Genomic DNA, 19,569 nt, shown 5'->3' with positions numbered 1-19,569 from the left:
TTCCTCTCCTCTACCTTCCATACCTAAAAGTATACCTTCTATACCTAAAAGTATACCAGTGTTCCTCAAACTTGACTGAAATTAAAAATTATCTGAAAAATGTGTTCAGTTCAGATTCATGGGTCTGATTCTCTAAAAGCTCTGATTCTGAGTACCAAGAATTTGCATTTCCAAGAAGCTCCCAGGGATGCTGATGCTGATGCTGATGGGTCTACACTGCACTATCCCGGGAGATAAAGGGAGGGAGGGTTCCATCTTTATTTGCAGAACTAGATTTCCAATGCACTCAGTAATAAACTGCTACTGTCTGATGCTGCTTCACATTTTCTTGACAGGATTCCAGATGGTAACTGCTTACCCTTCAATCTGGTCAGAGATGTGGTACAAGTCAACAAGGTTAGGGAAGTAAATGACATGAATGGGGAAAACAGATGTTGATAATACACTCTTTCTAGATAGCACATACTGGGCCACTGTCCCATGAGAAAAGCAATTTTTGAAATTTTAAAATAAATGAGGAAAGAAATCTTTTCTATACAAAAGTTAACAGAAGATCTCACTTGACATTTATTGTGCTTTTTGCTAGTGAAGAATTAACCTCTCTGTAGCTATATAGCTTTAATATACCTAACATGCTTTTCTGTATGAATATTACTTGATTTGTATGTATGTTTAATAAAAAAATGAAAATTCATGACATTTTAAAATTTCATTTTCCAGCAAGTTAATTTTGGTTAGAATTAAGGCTTATTTATGGGAAGTCAAATTTGGTTGATTCTACAGAATTTTCAAGGGTGACAGAAATTCTATACACTTTGCTTTCGGAGGTGGTTTCATGGGTATTAGAACTGTCAAAATCCGCTCAAACCATATGATTTGCACATTTTATTGTAGATACCTCAACATTAAAAACTCTAAGAGTTCTATGAATTTCTTCCTGTAATTAAAAAAAGGATACAGTCCTCCTCCTGAAAATAGGATTCTGCTATCTGTTAAAAAAATTAATAAAGAGAAAATAAAATTAACATTTAGATGAAAAGATAAATTTGGCAGAAATTAACCACTATTTTGAAACTGTTTCTGATATCAAACTAAGAAAATTCTAATTATCTTCACCAGTTCAGAAGAAATTTGATTGTGAGCACAGAACAAATTCACTCATCTCAAACTAAGCAAACACAGACATTCTTTGGTCTTCACACAATCTCATTCTCCCTGTCCTACTTCAAGTCAAACCAAGTCTCTGATTCATTAGCGTTTAGAAGTAAGAACTCTCTAAAGAATGAGGAAAATGCTAGAGGAGTTTATAAAGGTATAACATGAGCAAAAAATGATTGTTTATTATAAACTAGAAAGTAGAAATATCTCACAGCACGTGAGATCTTAACACTTCACTGATTTCATAACTATTTCACAATCTGGTGGCCGAAGACCTAGTGGGACTCTGACTTTTGGTTCTGTTTTGATATTTAAGAAAAGGCTAGGCCATGTGCTAACAGTTGAGTAATGATGCTTAGAGTATGTACAAAGTGCTGAAAGTATAAAGAACTCTAGACAGAGTTCAGAGACTCAGGACTGCTTCCAGTTGAGGCTTGTCATTTCAGAGATTCATTCTAAGGTACTTTTAAATTCAGAAGTTTTCACTGCTTCTTACTAGATCTCTAGCAAAAAAAAAAAAAAAAAAAAGGTATTCTATAGGTATTCTATATATAGATTACTACCTCCATTTTCCTGGTGACTGACAAAGCGAAGAGTGATAAAGTGCTTGTCAAACCTATAAACTAGCAAGAAAAAGGAATGGCTTTTCCCAAATCCACCAGTGGGAACAGGAAACAGCATATTTTAAAGTGTATTTATTATTTTCATTTTCCTTTTCTTTGAAAGACAGAGAGAGAGACAGAAACATAGAATGTGAGACAGAAAGAGGAAGAGAGGGACAGATCCATCTTCCTTCTGCCTGTCTACTGCTGACACAATTGCCAACAGCCAGGGCTGGACCAGCGAAAGCCAGGATCTGGAAACTCAATCCATGTATCCTAGGTGGGTGGCAGGGATCGAGTACTTGAGTCATCATCTGCAGCCTTCCAGAGTACATATTATCAGGAAGCCAGAATGGGGCGTGGAGCCAGGGGTTGATCAGAACTCTGATATGGGATGCAGGTGTTCCAAGTGACATCTTAACTGCTACACGAAACGCCCACCCCAGAAATAACATATTTGTAAAGGAAAATGGATAAATATAGAGTATATATAAATATGCTTTGGATCTAATGTTTTTCCACAAGCAATGCAGATGACTAGACTGAATCATCTTTGTAAAATTTCAATTAACTCTAAAGTTGGATTTCACACTTATGTAATATTGAGATTTTTCCAGGAGATAAACTGATTTTCAGATTCTTTTATCAGCTTATTGTTCTGACAATATGTTGCAGAATTACTAGGTTGAAACTAATCAAATTGCTAATATACAACCATTTTTTTTCAGTCTATATAATAAGAATTTCATGTAATGGTCAACCAGTGGCATGCTGATAATTATTTAATAGCTACAGAGTGTTGGAGAGAACCCTCATCTGCAGTGTTCCCTCATTTCTGTGGTGTCAATACTCCCATCCTGCCCTGTTTTCAGAGACCAATGGGGTGGACATGAACATAGTGCTTAGGAGACAGTATCAGCAAACCATTGGTCATACCTAAAATAAATCAAGAACATTTCAACTCTGAACTTCCAGTGGAAAAGTCAATGGCACTGTACAGAACTTCCCTTTTACATATGAAATGAGATATAGTTTCAGGCTGCCCATTCAAGTAGATCATCTGGCTCTTCAAAGCCATTTCCTTTACCCTTGTGCATCTGCTTACATGTGGCACAAAGTTACTTATAAATAGCTCTTATCTGAGAAGCTTTGATGGAGTCCACTCTTATTATGAAATCAGATTTTCCAGCACTGCAGCAATGTAATTTGCAATTAGCTTTCTGGTTTCTGTGGCAGTTCTAATACTACAAAGCAATTTTATAGTCATGGTACCCAATGCCTTAAAAGTAAATGGCATTTCCAGGAGAAAGGAAAGCTTGAAAAATAAGTTTACAGAGTACCTCCTTATAAAAATGCTCCCCTAGTAAGTTTACCAAGACAAGGGATGGAGCTGGCAATTAACAAAAGAGAAGACTGTGAAAGAGGTAGACTTGGGAGAAAAATCTAAATTCAGTTTCAGAGATTTAATTTGAAACGCCCATTAGAAATCTCAGGCAGCTGTGAAGTCTGGACGATGTTCAGGAAAGGAAGAGTACAACACCTACAAGACTAGATGGAATCATCCAGTAAGTACAGAATTAGAATAGGGTCAAGAACTGAACCCTGAAGTACTTTAGTGTTTAAAAATGAGTAGGGTATGGGAATTCAGCAAATGAGCATTAAGGAGGCAGGGTCAGTGAGGTAGGTGGTAAAAGCCAAGGATGAGCAATCCCTAAAGATAAATAAAGAAAATGCTTCAAAATAGAATATATGGAACAGGGTTTGGAACAGCAGTTAAGATAACACTTGAGATGCCTACACCCCACATGGGCTCCTGGTTCAAGTCCCAGGTCCATTTCAATTCAAGTTTCCTGCTAATGTGCACCCTGAGAAGGAGAAGCAGTTAAGTGGTGGCTCAGATGGTTGGATCCCTGCCATTCACATGGGAACCTGGATTGTGTTCCTAGCTCCCAGGCATTTGGGGACTGAACCAGTGGAGGTGGTTCGCTCCCTGTCCCTGTCTCTTCTGTCTCTGTTCCTGTCCACCTCCCTTCAAAAATTGGACTCTGATCAACTTATCAAAGCTCCTAACACTTCAATAAGATGAGGACTGAGTACCAGATTTGACAGCATGGGTACCAGTGCCCATCATGATGCAATGTTGCTGGAATTGTGGGGACAGGCACCACTGGAAAATGAGTCCAAGAGAGAACTGGACACGGCATGTTCAACAGAATTCTGACCCAAAATGTTTTACCCTAAATCAAATCATGAAGAAACAATCAGACAGTGTCTAATTGTGGGATATTCTACAATATTCTTTTGATAATTCTCTACAATTATTCTCTTGATAAGTATCAATGTTTAAAAAGTCCAAAAAAGAAAAAGAAAGACTGTTCTGTTCTAATTTCTTGGGATTGATAACATCCTTGTGGATTACGTAAGGTAATATCTTTGGTCTTGGAAGATAGCTGTAAGAACCTAGGGGTAAAGCAATGTAATGTTTGCAAATTATTTTAAAGTGTTTCAGCAGAAAAAGTGAGTAATGTCACCCAGCGTGGATTCTAGGTGAAAAGGCACAGTATGGTGTGCTGGGAAGTCAACTGAACTTCCGCCCCTCCCTAATTTGTGTCCCCTGGGAGATGACAGGATATTCCGCATTCTGTGGCTGAGGAGGCAGCCATTAGCTGACTGCTGTTCCCTGATGTCTCAGTTTCCTGAGGACTTCAGCATATCTTTGCTAACTCCACCCTTGTTTTCAACAAGTAATCTTAGAATTAGTGACAGTAAGGGTGTAGTTATAAGAATTAATGCTTATTTGGCTTTTATTGTGTATCAAACATTTTGTTAAGTGCTTTTACATGCAATAATTCATTTAATTGTCTAAAGCCTTACAGAAGAAGAAACTGAAAGCCACTTGGCTTTTTAGTGGTGGAGCCAAAGCCCATGGCTTTGAACCACCACTATATTCTCTAAGCTCCTTTTCCAAAGAGGATAGAGCACTGAGATATTTAGGAATCATAATCCACCAGATTCAGCAAACCAATATGTTCCTGGGAGTAGGAGTAGATTTTATTTTGGGACATAAAAAATTAAATAATCTTCAGATATGATTATCATCTTCCTGCTTAAAAATGTGATTTTCTAGTAGATTTGCTTCTGCTATAGGCTTACCTGCCAGTAGGAAAGACTATTCCAGCTCAGTGATAGAAATGCCTTCCAAAGATTTGTCTACACTTTCTATTTCCAAATGTTCTTTTTTTAAAAAAGATTTATTTTATTTATTTGAAAGACAGAGTTACAGAGAGAGGTAGAGCCAGAGAGAGAGAGAGAGCTCTTCCATCTGCTGGTTCACTCCCCAAATGACCGCAATGGCCAGAACTGAGCTGATCCAAGGCCAGGAGCCAGGAGCATCTTCTGGGTCTCCCACATGGGTGCAGGGGCCCAAGGACTTGGGCCTTCTTCTACTGCTTTCACAGGCCACAGTAGAGAACTGGATCAGAAGTGGAACAGCCAGGACTCAAGCCAGTGCCCATATGGGATGCTGGCACTGTAGGCTGGGGCCTTAACCTGCTGCGCTACAGTGCTGGCCCCTGTTCTTTCTTTTGAATTTAAATTTTTTGAGCGTGGGCATTGTGGTGCAGTGGGTTAAACTGCCTCTTAGAATTGCCTACATCCAATACTGGAGTGCTGGGGATTGAGTCCCACCTTTGCTTTCAAACCAGCTTCCTGCCAATGGACCTGAAGGCAGGAGATGTTGCTGAAGTACTTGGGTTCCTACCATACACGTAGGAGACCTTGATGGAGTTGAAGACTCCTGGCTTCAGCATGGCCCAACACTGGTTGTTGCGGCATTTGTGGAGTAAACCAGTGGATAGAGGATCTCTCTCTGTCACTCAGATTAAACAAACAAACAAACAAACAAACAAAACAAAACAAAACAAAAACCTTAAAATTTTAACTTGGGGGCAGAGGGAAAAAGAGAGTGAGCTCCCATTTGCTGGTCTACTCCCCCAACCCCTAAAACGCCTGCAAGGGCCTAGGGCAAAGACCGGAGCCACACTTTGCACAAGAGTGATAGGAGGCTGGCGCCGCGGCTCACTAGGCTAATCCTCCACCTAGCGGCGCCGGCACACCAGGTTCTAGTCCCGGTCAGGGCACCGGATTCTGTCCCGGTTGCCCCTCTTCCAGGCCAGCTCTCTGCTGTGGCCCGGGAGTGCAGTGGAGGATGGCCCAAGTACTTGGGCCCTGTACCCCATGGGAGACCAGGATAAGTACCTGGCTCCTGCCATCGGATCAGCGTGGTGCACCGGCCACCACACACTGGCTGCGGTGGCCATTGGAGGGTGAACCAACGGCAAAGGAAGACCTTTCTCTCTGTCTCTCTCTCTCTCACTGTCCACTCTGCCTGTCAAAAAAAAAAAAAAAAAAAGAGTGATAGGAACCAACTTACTTAAGCCATCAATCACCACTACCTCCCAGGGTGCTAATAGCTGGAAGCCAGAATCAGAGATCAAACCCAGGTACGCTGATGTGGGATGTGCCTAAATGCCCAGTCTCCTAAAATGTCTTGTCCCCCAACTTTTAACTGAAATTGCCCAGAGGAGTTCAAGTAAAATCAACAACTATATGCCTTTCACCTAGATTTGTAAATTACTAACATTTTGCCAAATTTTCTTTCTTTCTGACTCTCCCTATCTTATATATTTTCCACCACTGAAACACTTTAAGTAAATTGCAGGTATTAATGTTACTTTATCCCTAAATACCTGTACATGTATCTCCCAAAAACAAGGATATTCTCCTACATAATCTACAATGCCATTACCAACCTTAAGCAATTATTCATTGATATACACTTTGTAGCCTCAATCCACCATGTGGAGTCAAGAAGTCTGAAAGATAAGGAAGCTGCTTTGGTGTTCCTCAGTGTGGCAAGTTTTCCTAAGTTTTCAATATTCAAGTCCATTATTCAAGTAATAATTCAAGACCATTATTCAAGGAAGTAATACAAATTTGTAAAAATCTGCATTTTCTCACTTTGGGAAAAAAATATTTTACTTAAAAAAAAGATTTTCCACTGGTTCACTCTCCAAGTTCCTACGACAGCCAGAAGCCAGGAACTCCACCTGGAACCCCCATGTGGCTTGGAGGAACACAAGTACTTGGGCCATCACTCACTGCCACCCAGATGCATTAGCAGATAGCTGGATCAGAAGCACAGAGCAGGGTCCAGTGCCATGGCTCACTTGGTTAATCCTCCACCTGCGGTGCCAGCATCCCATATGGGCACGAGGTTCTAATCCCAGTTGTTCCTCTTCCAGTCCAGCTCTCTACTGTGGCCCGGGGGGGCAGTGGAGGATGGCCCAGGTGCTTGGGCCCCTGCACCCATGTGGGAGACCAGGAGGACGTGCCTGGCTCCTGGCTTCAAATTGGCACAGCACCAGCCGTGGCAGCCATTTGGGGAGTGAATCAACGGAAGGAAGACCTTTCTCTCTGTCTTTCTCTCTCTCTCACTGTATGTAAATCTACCTGTCAAATAAATAAAAAAAAAAAAAAAAAAAAAAAAAAAAGCAGCAGCACAGACAGGACTTGAACAAGATATTCCAATATAGGATGCGGGTGTCTTAAGTGACACTTTTTTTATATAAAGATTTATTTATTTATTTGAGAGGCAGAGTTATAGACAGAGAGATCTTCATCTGCTGGTTCACTCCCCAAATGGCTGCAATGGCTGCAGCTGGCTGACTCAAAGCCAGGAGCTTCTTCTGTATCTCCCACATAGGTGTAGGAGCCCAAACACTTGTGCCATCTTCTGCTGCTTCCCCAGGCCATTAGCAGAGAGCTGAATCAGAAGCAGAGCAGCTGGGACTCAGATCGGCACCCATATGGGATGCTGGCACCACAGGCAGAGGCCTAACCTACTATGCCACAGCACTGGCCCCCAAGTGGCAACTTAAACCCCTGTGCCATAATGCTTGATACTTTATTTTTTTTTTTAATTAAAAAAAAATCTCATTGCAAAAGTTAAAGTGAAACAGAAGCAAATGAAAAAAAAGCAAAACTTCCCCATTATCATGTACTTAGTATTTACATTTTAAGTGAAAGTAAAATGTTGTTCAGAAATATCTTAATTTTTTCTTAATAAGTTCTTTTTTTTTTTTTTTTTTGACAGGCAGAGTGGACAGTGAGAGAGAGAGACAGAGAGAAAGGTCTTCCTTTGCCGTTGGTTCACCCTCCAATGGCCGCTGCGGCCAGCGCGCTGCGGCCGGCGTACCGCGCTGATCCGATGGCAGGAGCCAGGAGCCAGGTGCTTTTCCTGGTCTCCCATGGGGTGCAGGGCCCAAGCACCTGGGCCATCCTCCACTGCACTCCCGGGCCACAGCAGAGGGCTGGCCTGGAAGAGGGGCAACCGGGACAGAATCCAGCGCCCCAACCGGGACTAGAACCCGGTGTGCCGGCGCCGCTAGGCGGAGGATTAGCCTAGTGAGCCGCGGCGCCGGCCCTTAATAAGTTCTTAAATTAAAAAAAAAAAAGGTTTGAATCACTGTCCTAAAGGCCTCCCACTCCCAAGACTCTCCACCTCTTCATTTACCCTCTTAATAATCAGGAGAGTTATTTTTCTAAAGTTCAAATCTTATTCTGGCACTCTCATAATTAAAAACGTCCAGGGACAGGCATTTGGTTTAACGATTAACTCCCTGTGATGCCTGGAACCACACTGGAGTACCTGCATTCAAATCTTGGTTCCACTCCTGATTTCAGCTTCCTGCTAATGTGTGCTTGAGAGACAGCAAGAAATGGTTCAAGTAGTTGGATCCCAGCGACCCACATGAGAGACTCAGAGTGAATCCTATCTTCTCATTTTGACCCAGCCATTGCAGATATTTAGAGAATAAGCCAGCATATGGGAATTTCTGTCTTTCTCAGTGTTTATCTTTTAAATACATAACATAAACTAAATAAAAATTTTTAGAAGTTTTGCATTAATTTCACCAGCCATACAATTTCACTTTCTATGTCTATTTCTAACTCTTCCTCCAGCAGAATCCCAATCATGCATTTCTTCTGGTACCAGTTTACTTTGTTTTGTGAGCTCTAGTGAGCATTTAATCATCCCATAAAAGTCAGCTCAAGAGTTACCTTCTTTTCTTAATGCCTATGGGACAAGGTTAACCACCATTTCGTATTGCTGAACATAATTTCTACTCTAACACTTAACTACATGATTCTATATTTATTTACCTGTTTCTCCTATGCACAGAGGCTTTATTAAGGACATACTCTGTTAGGTAATTTTTGGTTTCCCAGTATCTAGCCTAGGTTTGGATACCTAGTTGGTGATTAGTAGGCTCTTGCTATGTTGACTCTTATTTGTACAGCTTCATGACAAAATATAGGGAATTAGCCATTCTAATGATTTATTCAGGGCCTAGACATGGCCACCAGTGAATGATATGTCAGATTTCCCATCAGTCAATGATCCAGAGTCACTGTCCCCTTGGGCTCACCACCAATGAATGGGATAGAATCAACCGCAGAGAATTTGGATTTTAGATTATTCCAAACACTAGCACAGAATTTTAATGATGCTGAAGGTGAAGGTTTTAAACTCAGTACCTGATGAAGGCAAAGGGGAAGTGCTCTTGAATCCAACTGTTCAACTTCACCTCGTATAAGTGAGAACAAAGATTGCAGAACTAGCGTTGGAGATTCTGGTTGATCGTTAGCATTTACTTCAGCAGCCTCTTCATCATCAGCAGCATGAGTGGCTGCACTTTGTATCATTTCTTGCATTAAAGGTGCAGCAACTTCTGATGAAAGTCCTTTAAGAGGTAAAGAACATGCCTATGTGAGGATAAACTCTCATCATGGTGGAACATCTTAAAAATAATTATGCCTATTAACCATAAAACTTTCAGACAAAACTGACCACATGAAAAAACTCCCAGGAAGGATAATTTATTTAAAGATATATTTATTTTTTGAAACGCAAAGTTATAGAGAGGCAGAAACAGAGGCAGAGAGAGGTCTTCCATCTGCTGGTTCACTCCCCAAGTGGCTGCAACAGCAGGAGCTGGGCTGATCTGAAGCCAGGAGCCAGGAGCTTCTGCCAGGTCTTCCCACACAGATGCAGGGGCCCAAGGGCTTGGGCGATTTTCCACTGCTTTTCCAGGCCATAGCAGAGAGCTGGATCAGAAGTGGAGCAGCTGGGACTCAAACCAGCGCCCAAATGGGACACCAGCACTGCAGGCGTCAGCTTTACCCACTATGCCACAGCACTGGCCTCAAAGCATAATTTACAATCCTCATTAAATTAAGACTGCACTGACATCTGATTGCTTCTATTAGCATACATATAAACCACATTTGCAGAATTCTAATTAAGAGTATTAATTAAAAGAGATTCACAGAAAAGTGTGCAGGTTACAAGCTGACCAAAGATTTGATTCTCCAAGAGGAAAACTGGATTAGCTACAATTTTAAGTCTTGGCTTGCCCAAAAGGAAACAGAACTGAACAAGAAGTTCAAGATGTTATCATATGAAATGGCCAAGGAAGTTGAGCTTTTCTCTTTAAACTTCATCCTGATAACATGAGAACTACTTCTGCTCCCCGGAGAGTGGCAGGCATTTTGGTGTCAAAATTAATGGACACTGAACTATCTTCCCTAATAAAAAGAGGCCAACTAATACAAACTTCTTTAATAAATAAATGCTTGACCCATAGCTCCTTAAAGTGCACAAATTAAATAAAAAAATTATACAGTCACCCTTCCCTGATATCCCAGTATCAGTTCTACTTTGCACATTCAAATCAAATATGCCAGTCTGCCTTAGAAAAGAGCTTTCTAAGAACTTAGTGTGGATGCACCAAGATGAAGGCTGCCTTCCTACTAGAGTGCACCCAGAACCCTGCCTTCTACTGGCCTCTAAACAAACCCACTGTTCTGGCCAGAGGGCTCCATTCTTTATCTCCCTAGTAAAATACTCTATGCCTGTCTAAGCAATTACAGATTCTAACCACTGACATAGTTTCCTCCTGTCTGCACCTATTTATGTTCTAGCAAAAGCCATATTTTTCCCTGTAACATGACTCTGAAGTCATCTTACTTTCATTTGAACTCTATATACAGCCTTGTAGTATGCTGAGTTGCATTACAGTAATTGGTGTTAATGTCTGTTAGATCGTAACTCCTGTAGCATAGAGGTGAATCCAGATACCCAGCACAGTATCTTCAGCTCTAAAATTCTAAGAATTGTACCTCTTTATTAATAATCACCTACTGTGATTACTTATATTTCAGAGAATTCTCTTCTACAAATTTTATATCAGATGGTGTGGGCAGCCGCAGGCAGTCACTCCCTTTGTTTACACTTAAACATATGGAGACTTCCCCGGCACAGACAATTGGGCTAGGGAGATTCCGGGAAGAGGCAGGAAGAACCTAAACCTTTCACAAGAAATGATACAGATAATCAGTCACACCTGTAACCTGCATTTATCACCTAAGTGTTTTATTGTACCCTTGTAATCAATAATTAAGAACCTTATTGGGAACTCTTTGTAACCTTAAGAGCCTTTTTGATATGTAAATCTTTTGTGCTCCTTCTTGTAAACAACTGGTCATGTTTAAATACTACTGGATTTATTCAATAAACGAGTCTTGATCAGGACTTGTCTTGGCTCCATTCTTTGCGTCCTTGTCCCCGCATTCCCACTCTCTGTTTCAGGAAAACCCAGTTCATTGTGCCGCAGGCCGGCACAAGATGGCATCTAGGCCCAGTGATGGCTGCCATTTTGCAGGGACAAAATTTATAAAAAACACAACTGATTCTTCTGCCTTTCAATTTTCTAACCACAATGATGGCAAGACCAAAAGAATGCCAGTGTGGAGCTTTCCATAGAGAACTACAAATACACCAACAGAACTTGTGTTTTTTTTTCTCTTCTCCCATGCCCCAGATATTTAATCACATAGAGATTGTGATAAAGCTGGTTTCCTATACTCTGTTCTTCATAAAATTCTTCCCATATAGTTATTAAACTACAAATACTACCTTATGCTGCTTCTTGGTAAAAAAAAAAAAAAAAAAAAAAGAATTTCATAATGCTGATTTTCAGTGAGAGAGAGCTAAAGACTACTACCAGGGGCCGGCACTGTGGCGCAGCAGGTTAACGCCCTGGCCTGAAGAGCCTGCATCCCATATGGGTGCTAGTTAGAGACCCGGCTGCTCCACTTCCGATCCAGCTCTCTTGTGGCCTGGGAAAGCAGTAGAAGATGGCCCAAGTCCTTGGGCCTCTGCACCCATATGGGAGACCTGGAAGAAGCTCGTGGCTCCTGGTTTTGGATCGGCACAGCTCTAGCCATTGTGGCCAACTGGGGAGTGAACCAGCAGATGGAAGACCTCTCTCTCTCTCTCTCTCTCTCTCTGCCTTTCTTCCCTCTGTGTAACTCTACTTTGAAATAAATAAATAAATCTTTAAAAAAAAAAAAAAAAGACTACTACCAAAGATAGAAGGACCCTTGGATTAGACATTTTACTCTCTGTAGTTTCTTATCGGAAATGAAGGTCTTGGCTACACAAACTCTGTGGTTTCCCCTAGATGTGATCACCCAAAGCATTCAAAATCTCTGCAAAGAATTTGGCATTTAAGAAATGTAGATCATCACTGTGAACATGATACAGCAACATGAAAACTGAAGGTAAGGTTACCTGCCTAATACAAATCTCTCCTAACTGTTCTCATTATAAATTTTCTTTCTTTCTTTCTTTTTTTGACAGGTAGAGTTATAGACAGTGAAAGAGAGAGCCAGAGAGAAAGGTCTTCCTTCCGTTGGTTCACTCCTCAAATGGACGCTCGGACGGCACTTTGACGATCCGAAGCCAGGAGCCAGGTGCTTCCTCCTGGTCTTCCATGTGGGTGCAGGAGCCCAAGCACTTGGCCTATCCTCCGCTGCCCTCCCGGGCCACAGCAGAGAGCTGGACTGGAAGAGGAGCAACCGGGACTAGAACCGGCATCCATATGAGATGCCAGCACTGCAGGTGGAGGATTAACCAAGTGAGCCACAGCGCCAGGTGCCGGCCCTCATAATAAATTTTCTAAACCAATGTTCCTCCTTTTCCTAGCTGTGGACTGCATCAATGATGGCATTTTAGATTTTCAGGCAAGAAGAATGGCATGCCCTTTTGAGAAGAGCTTTGCAATACTCCAAACCAAAGGGTAGGTTTCTATTTCCAGCTCTCCCAAGCTTTTAGTAATGGAGTTTTTCATGGGCTAACTAATCATATAAATTGTTACAGATGTTACCAAATCACCAGGATATACTCCACCTTAAGCACATATAAAATAATAAAAATAATCTCTAGCCATAGTCTAGATACATGGAATTATAAACCACTTAAAATATGGCCTTATTAGTTTTACATGGAGGGCTATGATCTTTACATCATAAGATTAAATGAAATAGTGTGTGCAAAAGCAAGCATGCTCCCAAGCCCTCAGCCTAAACAGACTTTACTGTCACTTGAATGGAAAAGGACACAAGATTGACAAGTCACTTCTGAGACTAAAATACATTCAGAGGAAACGGTCAACAAAGCTCATATTGCTAAAGTGGTGAATAGTAGGGATTATAAGAACTATGATGGAGTATTAAAATGTTTGGTTTATTATTTATCATTATTATAGTTTTGAACTATGATAGAACTTCCCTCCCCCCCACAGTATCATACAGTAAACAGCCTTTTTAAATTGGCTTCTTTCATTTAGTAACATTTAAGCTTCCTCCATGTCATTGTAGCTCATTGATTTTTAGCAGTGAAGGACACTCCATGAACTTGTTTTTCCTTTTTTATAGTTTTAAAATATTTATTTTATTTATTTGAAAGAGATAAAGAGAGGTAGAGACAGAGAGAGAGGTCTTCCATCTGCTGGTTCACTCCCCAGATGGCTGCAACTGCTGGAGCTGTGCCGATCCGAAGCCAGGAGCTTCTTCCAGGTCTCCCACGCGGGTGCAAGGGCCCAAAGATTTGGGCCATCCTCTACTGTTTCCCAGGCCATAGCAGAGAGCTGGATTGGAAGAAGAGTTACCAGGACTAGAAACGGTGTCCATATGGGATGCTGGTGCTTCAGGCCGGGGCTTTAATCTGCTGTGCCACAGCACCAGCCCTGAACTTATTTCTCATAAAGGCAACAATGAAGAAAATGAACACTAACATAATCATCAGTATTTAAACGGATAGGTCATGAATTGACACCATTATAATGTACTAAAATATCTGAAATAATAACAAAGTACTTGGGGCTGGCACTGTGGCGTAGTAGGTTAATCCTCTTCCTGTGGCGCTGGCATCCCATATGGTCACCGGTTCTAGTTTGGCTGCTCCTCTTCCAATCCAGCTCTCTGCTATGGCCTGGGAGGGCAGTGGAATACGACCCAAGTCCTTGGTGCCCTGCACCTGCATGGGAGACCTGGAAGAAGCACCTGACTCCCGGCTTTGGATCCACATAGCTCCGGCCATGGCAGCCATTTGGGGAGTGAACCAACGGAAGGAAGACCTTTCTCTCTTTCTCTCCCTCTCACTATCTGTAACTCTACCACTCAAATAAATAAATATCTTTTTTTTAAAAAATTGCTCACTGCAACAATAAAGTTTTTGTATTTTTTCATGTGGATTTCAGAAAAATTTGATATTATTATTTTTTATGTCATCTGAGTCTTAGTTTTCCTTGAAAAATATATAGCTTGGGGCCAGCATTGCAGCATAGCAGGTAAAGCCACCACCTATAATGCTGGCAGGCATCCCATATGGATGCCAGTTAGAGTACTAGAGGCTCCACTTCCCATCCAGCTCCCTGCTAATGGCCTGGGAGAAATTCTCAGAAGATGCACCCACATGGGAGACTTGCAAGAAGCTCCTGGCTCCAGCCTTCAGCATGGCCCAGCCCCAGCCACTGAGGCCATCTGTGGAGTGAACCAGTGGGTAGAGGATCTCGATCTCTCTCTCTCTCTCTCTCTCTCTCTCTCTCTCTCTCTCTCTCTCTCTCCCTCTCTCTCTCTCTCCCTATCTGTATCTCTGACTTTCAAATAAATAAACCTTAAAAGAAAAAAAGAAAGAAAGCTAATTTCATTCCTGAATTAGTATTACAATTTCTTCTGATATATGTTTTCTAGTAACAATATATTTATAATTAAGAACAAAAGCAGGCTGGCGCTGCGGCTCACTAGGCTAATCCTCCGCCTTGCGGCACCGGCACACCGGGTTCTAGTCCCGGTTGGGGCGCCGGATTCTTTCCCAGTTGCCCCTCTTCCAGGCCAGCTCTCTGCTATGGCCCGGGAAGGCAGTGGAGGATGGCCCAAATGCTTGGCCCCTGCACCCCAGGGGAGACCAGGAGAAGCACCTGGCTCCTGCCTTCGGATCAGCGTGGTGCGCCGGCCGCAGCGCGCCAGCCGTGGCGGCCACTGGAGGGTGAACCAATGGCAAAAAGGAAGACCTTTCTCTCTCTCTCTCTCACTGTCCACTCTGCCTGTCAAAAACAACAACAACAACAACAACAAAAGTCAAACTAAAACACATTCTTCCACATGTCATTTCCCCTTCACTACAAAGTTTCACTCAATATAAATTTTACCCTTTTTATTGCTACATATTAATCCATACAGCGAAACAGGAAAAAAAATTCTATTTACTTTCATTTGTGAAAGCCAAATGAGTTATAGTTAAAACTACTCATTCAGCAATGTGGTGATGCTATTTATAAATATATATAGACAGTGACAGGCAAATTCATAGGTCCTAATTTAACACTTGTCAACTTCATCAAACCATAAAAAGGAGATAATAGTTCACATGTGCCCATTAAAAAGTTTTATATATATATATATATATATATTTTTTTTTTGTTTTGACAGGCAGAGTTAGAGAGAGACAGAGTGAAAGGTCTTCCTTCTGTTGCTTCACCACCCAAATGGCCGCCACAGCCAGCGCTGCACCGATCTGAAGCCAGGAGTCAGGTGCTTCTCCTGGTCTCCCATGAGGGTGCAGGGCCCAAGCACTTGGGCCATCCTCTACTGCCCTCCCGGGCCACAGCAGAGAGCTGGACTGGAACAGGAGCAACCAGGACAGAATCCGGCGCCCTGACTGGGACTAGAACCTGGTGTGCCTGTGCCGCAGGCGGAGGATTAGCCTAGTGAGCCACGGCGCTGGCAAAAAGTTTTATATGACGAAAAATTTGTAACAACTATGTGCCAGGGGTTAGGAAAATTATCTTGATTAAGATATTTTATTCCATTCGTCAGACCCTTTAATTCTGTAGAATTGATCTCTGGCTAGTGTTCAACAGCATTTGGCAGAAGAATACAGCAGTATTCTCCAGCACCTTTATCTTAAAACAGTGGGACGTTTTAATAATCTAACAAATGTAAGAAAGTGACAGAACCATTTCTCTGCATGACAGGGAAAACAATATGACAGGATGGTTACAAACTCCCCACAAGAAGATGCTAAGTAATCAACAGAACTAAAATTATTGCAAACAACATGGAGATCTGAAAGAAGTGACACAGATGATATCAAGGCCTAGGTAAAGACAGAGGCAATGATTATACCTTGGATGGTGGTGATACTGGCAGCACAGGCTAAGCCAATGCAATATTTGGAGATGGAGGTAGGGCTATTTAAAGTTTTAATATGCTTCAAATACCGTACTCTACTACTCAGAATGTAAATACACCGCCTCGCATACAGGCTTTAGATCAGGGGTAGGGAAATGCCTGGCGGGCAGACTGCATAAGATCAAGAAAATCACTTGGTCTGGCCTTGCCAAGGCAACCACAGGTGGAACCTGAAATCAGTAAATCTAGGCAGGCTAACTTTTAAGCCCAGCCCTGGCAGTTGCGCCATTTCTAGATTGAACCAGCACAGAAGAGCTCTTTCTGTGTAACTTCTCTCTGTAACGCTGCCTTTCAAATAAATAAATCTTAAAAAAAAAAAAAAAATCAAAGAAATTAAATGAGAGCATGGCATCTAAATCAAGTGGCCTGGGTTTGAATCCTAAATCCACTACTTTTTGGCTTTATGACCAGACAAATCAGTCTCCTTAATCCTTAATTTCCCCATCTTTTAAATGAGAGATACTATCTTTTTTTTTTTTTTTTTTTTTTGACAGGCAGAGTGGACAGTGAGAGAGAGAGACAGAGAGAAAGGTCTTCCTTTGCCGTTGGTTCACCCTCCAATGGCCGCCGCGGCCGGCGCATCGCGCTGATCCGATGGCAGGAGCCAGGAGCCAGGTGCTTTTCCTGGTCTCCCATGGGGTGCAGGGCCCAAGCACCTGGGCCATCCTCCACTGCACTCCCTGGCCACAGCAGAGAGCTGGCCTGGAAGAGGGGCAACCGGGACAGAATCCGGTGCCCCGACCGGGACTAGAACCCGGTGTGCCGGCGCCGCTAGGCGGAGGATTAGCCTAGTGAGCCGCGGCGCCGGCCGAGATACTATCTTATTAACGTAGGGACTATTCTAAGAATTTTAATTTAGGTAAGAAATAAACTAGGAAGCTCTTTTGATTATCTTCAAGTCTGCTACCTCTCTTTTTTCAAATAAAAGCAGAGTTTGGGGGCCAGTGTTATAGTGTAGTGAGCAAAACCACTACCTGTGATGCAGCAGTGTTCTGGCTGCTCCACTTCTGATCCAGTTCCCTGGCTAATGGCCTGGGAAAAGCAGAGGAATATTGCCCAAATACTTGTGTCCCTGCCACCCATGTGGGAGGCCTGGATAAAGCTCCAGGCTCCTGGCTGTGGCTTGGCTCAGTAGTGGCCATTTTGGCCACTTGGGGAGTGAGCCAGCAGATGGAAGACATCTTTCTCTCTATAACTCTGACTTTCAAATAAATAAATGCATCTTTTTTAAAAAGCAGAGTTTTTGTTAGGTAGATATTAGAAAACAGAACTACATTCACTGATTTTATAAAAATACTTTATTTGATAAAAGTGATTCAAGTCCTTTTTTTTTTTTTTTTTTTTTTTTTCTTTTTTGACAGGCAGAGTGGACAGTGAGAGAGAGAGACAGAGAGAAAGGTCTTCCTTTGCCGTTGGTTCACCCTCCAATGGCCGCCGCGGCCGGCGCGCTGCGGCCGGCACACCGCGCTGATCCGATGGCAGGAGCCAGGAGCCAGGTGCTTTTCCTGGTCTCCCATGGGGTGCAGGGCCCAAGCACCTGGGCCATCCTCCACTGCACTCCCTGGCCACAGCAGAGAGCTGGCCTGGAAGAGGGGCAACCGGGACAGAATCCGGCGCCCCGACCGGGACTAGAACCCGGTGTGCCGGCGCCGCTAGGCGGAGGATTAGCCTAGTGAGCCGCGGCGCCGGCCTTCAAGTCCTTTTCACCATAGTTAGCCAGGTCAAATAAAGAATATGAAAGATTGGTGTTTTGGGCACAGTGAGTTACACTGCCACTAGGGATGCACAAATCCCATATCAAATGCTTGGGATCCAGTCCCACAGCTGTTTCAGACCAAGCTTCCTGAAAATGCACCTGGGAGGCAGTAGATGGTGGCCCAAATACCTGGATCACTGCCACCCACCTGGGAGATCTGGATGGAGTTCCTAGCACCTAGTGCAGCAGCAGCTGTTGCAGGCATGTGGGGAGTAAACCAGTGGATGGAAGATATCTCTTTGTTTCTCCCTGTGACTCTGCCTTTCAAACAGATAAAGATATGCATAAAAATAAATAATCTCTAAAAAGAGAATCTGAGAGAAAATTACCCCATCATTCAGAAACAGTTACGGAAACAAACTAAATCCCATCACCTGCTGTAAGAGTGAACTATCCACCTTTTACCTGATCATGTCTTGTCTTGCTGAGCCTGGCAGACTGTTTTGCAGCAACACAGCTACCAACACACTCAGAAGAAAGCATATGTGATAACTGCTGTGCAGCAAACTGTGCTAAGTCAACTAAGAGAGAATTCCTTTAAACACACTTCAAAATTCTACAAAAGCGAGAAAGTATCATATAACAATCAGACTCAGAGTCTGAAATCAGATTGCCCGGGATCAAATTCTGAGTGCCAATCATGAGCAATATTCATAGAACACTGAGCAAGTTACTTAATCTCTTTGTGTCATAATATTCCTCATCTATAAATGAAGGCTAATTGTAATATTGCTTAATAAGGCTGCAGTGAGGAGTGAATGAGATAGTCCACATAAAGCAGTACTGCAGTGGCTGGCATATGGTAAAATACAGAAAACACTGTCAAGAACTTGTGTTTTAGAACTCAGCGAAACAGTCACATCAAGCTATATATTTCTGGAGATTTTCTTAAACATGGTATTTATCATTTTGACCATTATGAAGCATACAATTCAGTGACGTTAAATACGTTCACAGTGTTGAGCAACCATTGTCACCATTCATTTCCAGAACCTTCTCATATCCCAAACAGCTCTAGACCCATTAAACATTAACTCTCTATTCCACTCTTTATCCTGAACCTAGAAACCACCATTCAACCTTGGATGTCTATGAATTGCCTATTCTAAGCACTTCATATAAATGGTATCATTAATAATTGTCCTTTATGTTTGGCTTTTTTCACTTAGTATAAAGTTCTCCAAGCTCATCTGTGTGCAAGCATGCATCAGATTACCAACTGGTTTAAAAACTGAATGCAATTCCATTGTATACATAGACCATATTGTGTTTATCCATTCATCCATTGATGGACTGTAGAGTTTTCTACCTTTTGGCTACTGTGAATGCTGTGATGAACTTTGGGGTACAAGGATCTCTTTGAATCCTTGCTTTCAATTCTTATACTGGATACCC

At 42.3% G+C, this 19,569-nt stretch overlaps 1 protein-coding gene across 2 annotated transcripts in view; it reads right to left on the bottom strand.

Annotated features, from left to right (window-relative positions):
* The window catches only part of CNST (consortin, connexin sorting protein), a 92,922-nt gene that overhangs the window by 32,648 nt on the left and 40,705 nt on the right, over positions 1-19,569 (bottom strand). For both annotated transcript variants that reach the window (XM_051820807.2, XM_070055629.1), the window contains 2 exons: positions 9,360-9,565; positions 959-989 (listed from right to left, as the gene is read on the bottom strand). In XM_051820807.2, the coding sequence (XP_051676767.2) occupies positions 959-989; positions 9,360-9,565 (237 nt within the window). The remainder of the gene's footprint in view (positions 1-958; positions 990-9,359; positions 9,566-19,569) is intronic.

This window comes from Oryctolagus cuniculus, chromosome 13, assembly GCF_964237555.1.
Source record: "Oryctolagus cuniculus chromosome 13, mOryCun1.1, whole genome shotgun sequence".
In the NCBI taxonomy this organism is placed as follows: Eukaryota; Metazoa; Chordata; class Mammalia; order Lagomorpha; family Leporidae; genus Oryctolagus; species Oryctolagus cuniculus.
The sequence above is the reverse complement of the archived record's forward strand: the minus strand, read 5'-3'. Positions and strand labels throughout refer to the sequence as shown.